This window comes from Brassica napus, chromosome A9, assembly GCF_020379485.1.
Source record: "Brassica napus cultivar Da-Ae chromosome A9, Da-Ae, whole genome shotgun sequence".
NCBI lineage: Eukaryota > Viridiplantae > Streptophyta > Magnoliopsida > Brassicales > Brassicaceae > Brassica > Brassica napus.
The window spans coordinates 33,422,294-33,428,293 of record NC_063442.1 but is presented as its reverse complement, the minus strand read 5'-3'; the positions used below and the strand labels follow the sequence as shown (position 1 = coordinate 33,428,293).

The 6,000-nt window shown below is 29.1% G+C and overlaps 1 protein-coding gene across 1 annotated transcript; it reads right to left on the bottom strand.

The window, feature by feature from the left end:
* Positions 1-2,537: 2,537 nt before the first annotated feature.
* Positions 2,538-3,211, bottom strand: LOC106424926. Its single transcript, XM_013865676.3, has 2 exons — positions 2,839-3,211; positions 2,538-2,749 (listed from the first exon to the last, which is right to left on the bottom strand). Exons 1-2 carry the CDS (start codon positions 2,957-2,959, stop codon positions 2,604-2,606), a joined length of 267 nt encoding a protein of 88 aa, XP_013721130.2. The 5' UTR covers positions 2,960-3,211; the 3' UTR covers positions 2,538-2,603.
* Between the last annotated feature and the right edge of the window lie 2,789 nt (positions 3,212-6,000).

Below are 6,000 nucleotides of genomic sequence, written 5' to 3'. Positions count from 1 at the left end.
TCAACCTTTATATTGCTTTCGTATGAAATTATTTTGAAAAAATAATCCTGCGCTTTTAAAGCGCGGATCAAAATCTAGTTTACTTCTTAAAACGCTCCTAATTCGTATATCCGTTTAGGTTCGGATCATGTTTTTTAAATTTTTGGGTATTTTGATGTTGGGATCTAAAACCCATTCAGATATCCTTTACATATTGGATCTAACTCAAATACTTTTAGTTCATATTCGATTATTCCAAATTAGGTTCAGATATTTAAGTTCGGATAAGTGATCTGTAAAGCATAACTCATAGTGATATGTAACACATAGTTATAACCGTTTCGGTTCGGATCATGTTTTTTTTTTTAAATTTTGGGTATTTTGATATTGGGATCTAAAACCCATTCGGATATCTTTTACATATTGGATCTAATTCAAATACTTTAGTTCAGATTCGATTATTTCGAATCAGGTTCAGATATTTAAGTTCGGATAAGTGATCTGTAAAATGTAACACATAGTGATATGTAACACATAGTTATATCCGTTTAGGTTCGGAGCATCTTTTTAAAAAAATTTGGGTATTTTGATATTGGGATCTAAAACCCCTTCGGATATCTTTTACATATTGGATCTAATTCAAATACTTTTAGTTCAGATTCGATTATTCCGAATCAGGTTCGGATATTTAAGTTCGGATAGTTCAGATTATGTTTTATATTCTAAGTTTCCAATAAAGAAGTTAGGTGTTTGACAAAAAAAAAAGTTAGGTTTTCCCTTTTCAGTTTTATATTTGTGATTTTTAGGTTTTGATGAAGATTTCATTATGCCACCTAAAGAAAATGAAATGAACGATGGTAGAAAAAACCAAAATTAGTTGATATGATTTGGTGTTAGTTTATTTTCGTTATTGACAATTTATTACAATAATCTTTTACTTTTGGTTTATTTTGAATTTGAAGTTTAATTTATTATTCACATTAGACATTTAAATATTTATATCTTGATTTTTTAAGATGTCATAACTCTTACTTTGTTACACAAAATATTAAATAGTCTAAACTATTTTTTGATATTTTGAATGTCAAATGAAAATAAAAATATAAAAACTAAATTAAGTATTTTCTAAATACTTTTTAAACATAAAATATATACATATTCCTATTATTTTATTTAAAAAAAACATTTAGAAAATATTAAACATTAGTTTTTATATAGTTATTTTCATAGCTAATATATTATTATATAATAAAATTTATTTATTTATTAATCCGCGGTTCACCTGCGGTCGACCCAGTGACCCAGTAAGTCGTCTGGTTCAGTGTCCGGATCGGATTTAAAAACATTGTTTCTAACTGATTGGTCTTAATATAATTTTTACATTTAAGAAGCTTTTTATAATATACCCCAAATCTTTGACAAATCATGATTGGTTGGACTGTAACAGTATAAAATTTACTTTAGAATTTAGTTTGTAGAATTTTTTGATTTAGCTTTAAAATTTTCTACAGCTAAAAAGATGAGGCTTTAGAAAATAAGATTTTTACAACCATTTTTTGTATGTTTTTGCTGTAACTTTAGTTTTTTAGTTGTATCTTTAAAAACTAAGATAAAGCATGATTGGTAATATTTAAGGTTGTAGATGAAAATTAAAGCTAAACTCACTTCCTACAACCCAACCAATCACTCTCTTGAATGTTTAGTAAGTCATTAATGTCATGCTGTCACTACACTTCCAAAAATTATTATAGTTTAGGTTTGACGATTTTCTGAAATATTGCGTTCATACGTTAATGCAGAGATAACTTAAAGTATTTAACCGGATGTTATAGTTGTACTGTTTTAGAGACTGGAGAACTGTTTTTTTTTCTGATAAAAACCAGTTATGGACCTTATGGTACTTATGTACAGAGCCTATAAACCATAACTTAACGTTCAAAACTAGTTCTAATACAATTCGTTGAAAGTATTTGCCATCACTTGACAGTGACAGTGATACATAACCAAACCAACCAAGAACCTTTAAAAGAAAATTACTAAGAATAAAACTATAAGTTTCCAGCACTATTTTTCAACTGTTGTTGAACTATATTATTCATCACCTTCCTTAATAATTAAACTACCATCCAACAACATGATTTTTTCCATAATCGGCATGATAAATAATATATTTGTTTAAGTTTATTTTACAAAATCAACAAGACAGATTATAACCAGTACTTAATCTAAAGCAAAGTAAAATAAAAAAAAAATTGGTTGTGTTTTAAATTATTTTATCACTATTTTTTTGATTATTTGTGTGCTTCTAACTCATTGTTGCTGACAATAATAGAATTAGTAAGAGATATCGCATCATATGTATCAGTATTCATATCATACATAAAAAGGCACACGACAAAAAAAAAGTAATTACTAATTAGCAATAAGCAATCACATTAGTATTTACACGAACAAAATATTAACAGGCAAAACCCCGAAAAGTGAAGAAAATAGGAAAAATATGGAATTTTGCAAAACACATTCAGCAGATAAAGAGAAAAAAAAAATCAGAAACTTAGTAATGAAAATTAAATCTCAAAACCCAATGAATAGTTTACATATTGACTAATTATGTACAAAAAACTTCAAATATTTGCCGCCATCTTCAATTCCCTATTGAGTTTAGCCTTGGAGGAGTGTCTCCGGCGATACTCTTTGTTATTCCCTGAAGGCTCCACCACATCCGCCGCGAATCTCACCTTCTTCTTCATCGCCGCATTCTCTGGTGATCCTAAAACAAAATGAATTGCCTCCAATTTATCAAACTGTTCATGATAAACTTCACAAAAGAAAATATAGAACATGAATTTGTTAACGTACGGATTTCAAGTTCGAACTTGTCCAAGTAATCGGAGAGGAGACGCTTGTGGAATTGACTCGCGACGAACACCACGCTTCCAGAGACGGCGAAAACAGCCATGAAACCTAACGAACTCTCCATATATATCTCTTTCTCTAAGGTTTATTCTGTTACTAATAAAATCGATCTTAATTCTCTGAGAATAAATAAACAATGATAAGTTTGGTTGCATTAATTAGGGGAAGATGCTAGGAAGGAGAAGGGATCAGGAGACATGATCGGAGAAGATAGACGGAGAAGCAGAGAGGAAGAGAGAAACGGAAGAAGCATTGCGTAAAAAAAAATTAACAAGAAGGACAGAGAGGATTGATCGAAGAATGGCGTTGTATAAAAAGAGAGTTTTTATTTTCTCTTTATTTTGGTCAACAAATAAACAACTCATAATAAAATATGCATAAATCCAATTAATAATAATAAAATTGTGTGCTATTTTTATATTTTTTGTTTATTTGTTATAGTTTCTTCTATGAATTGAAAAAGCTTCACCAGTCACCACCTCTTCATATTGTTTGGTGTCTTTCTCAATAGAATAGAACAATTTGAACTCTCTCACTTTTTTTGGTTTCTCGTTCTAAATGATTCACAAAAATTCCAAAAATATAACACAGAGAATGTCAGGCACTTGATTGTTTCTATATTTTTGTTTTTGTTTTAAAATAGGGATTAGAACTTCCCCATTGCAAGGTTCTGAAGAAGATACTTTAAGAACCTGATGCAACTTTTGGAGACACATATATCTATTTTTTATTAATTAATTTTTTATAGAAATTAAATTTAAATATAGAATCACAATACATTAAAAGATTACCTTTTATTGCTGATAACCTTAGATAAACATCTTTATAGATGAGTATGCTTTAAGGCGGGGATCCGCAGAGCTAAAGATTTCGTGTATATTATTATATAGTACTATTATGTTTTTTTTTAGTTTTTTTACAAATCAACTTGCTTTTTTGTCCCGTTAGTGAAGTCACCTTTGTTTGCCTGTATGAAAAAAAATTGAAGGATAATAACTGACAAGTTCTCTTAGCAAAAAAAAAAAACTGCCAAGTTCTATATAGAATGATCGTTTTGTCAAATGGGTGAAGGATAGGAGGTTTACTTTCAATATAATAAAAAATCAAATGATTTTTTCATAGGATAACATAAAAATAAATAGAGGTGATGGCGAGGTCGGGAAATAGATATGGCTCATTTTGAGATGTGGTTCCAACGACCTCTTCAACGGGTGTGGTGACATGTGGTGTTTGATCTGTTTTTTCATACAGTTTTAATTTTTTTTTTTCTTGAAAACTTTTCAGTTTTGGGGAAATGTATAATCCATAGAAAAAACATATATACAAATAATTAGAAGGTAGAATTGTGAATATTTAGATTATTACAAATAGTTTGGGTTGTTGAAAACACTGCCTACAAGAGTCAATTCGTGAACAAGAATGACCTTTGTTCTGCATGTTTCTCACATCGTCCATGGAGATGATGTGGATAGTGGTAAACCCATGCATGCACATTTTCATTTATGAACGCGAGAGAGGTGAGATCGCTCAAAGTATTGAAATAAAGACAAGGTTGAGATGACGTAATGAGAAATTTGGTTGCAGTTAACTTTTTGGGATGACATTGAGAAAATCATATGTTTGGAAACCTAATTATATTAAGTTGTTTGGTAATGCATTGGAAAATCAGTGGAAATATAAAAACACAAGCAAACTTAATTAATTTACAAAATAAATGCACAAGATAAAAAAAAAATAGTACTCCCTCTGTTTCATAAAAAATGTCATTTAGACACATCTCACGCTTAATAATACAATTCAGCGTAAAAAAAGACATATTTCACGCGGATTAAAAATGATTAAATATACTAATGTACTCCTATTTAATGTATAATTATTTAATTGAAAATAATTTAACTAAACATCTATTATTTATTTAAAAGGATAAAAATATATTTATTATGAAAATTCACATTAGAAATGCAGAATGAAACTTTACTGAAACAAGAAAAAATGTTAGAATGATTTTTTTTTATGAAACAAAGAGAATAAGAAATACACATGTTATAAATGTATTGTATCTAAATTAATGTTGGAGTATGGAGCTTCATCCTTCGAAGAGAGAAAAATGCTAAGAGATTGGAGGTAGCCACTCCGTGATTACAATATAATAATGTACTGTGAACTGGAATGGTCCGCATGTAGAAAATTTATTGATGATCATAATATATATTGAAAAGTTTCAATATTGTTAAGAGAATTTGCCATGTTTTAGCATTAACACCAATTGGTAGATTAGATCAAAAATAAATAAAAAGTATATAACGTGCAGCGAAAGACTCTATAATTGTGAGAAACTAAATCATCATAGTTGTTTTGTTTTTATTAATTAACTCTGACATAAGTAGAAATATATATTAACAAACTTACAAAGTGAACAAATTATAAATACCTTTTGCAACTACTTAAATTTAAGTTAGAGTGTCGAGCTTTATCCTGAAGAGAAATATATTATAGCTACAAAGCCAACTCGTGTCATCAAGGCCAATCTCTATAGAGATTTAGAAAAAAAGAAGTAGAAGGGATGAGAAGGTTTAGAAAAAAAGAAGTAGAAAAATAAAACGAAAAAAGGTTGAACGGCGCTTGAGGAGAAAAGCTGAACAAATGAGAATAGAAGATATTAGATCTAGGTTAAATTATAGTTATCGTCAGAAAATTGTAAGAATATGGTCAACAAAAATTGACCACTTTTTGACTATATTTTTGGTTAAAACATTCTAACCATTTTCTCACCACTTTTTTTTTATTTATCACAAAGTAGTTAGAATTTGGTCAGAACTATTTTTGACCATTTTTGATGGTCTGAAATGTGGTCAAAATACGATATATTTTGTGACCACTTTTTGACTATAGGTTTTGGTTAAAATATTCTGATCATTTTCTAACCATCTATCATAACTATCACAAAATGATCAGATTATGGTCACAATTATTTTTGACCATTTTGGCTGGTCATAAATATGGTCAGAATTTGATATGTTTTCTTGTAGTGCTATTTCGTCTCCGTTTACGTCATGCCTGATTTGTTCATATCGAACCTTGACAAGGAGCTTGTTTAGGCCTGGG

Excerpts from the sequence above, each read along its gene's own strand:
- LOC106424926 (XM_013865676.3), bottom strand. The coding sequence starts at position 2,959 with ATGGAGAGTTCGTTAGGTTTCATGGCTGTTTTCGCCGTCTCTGGAAGC. Across the intron at positions 2,750-2,838 it reads CAAGTTCGAACTTGAAATCC|GATCACCAGAGAATGCGGCG; the intron begins GTACGTTAACAA and ends ATTTTGTTTTAG.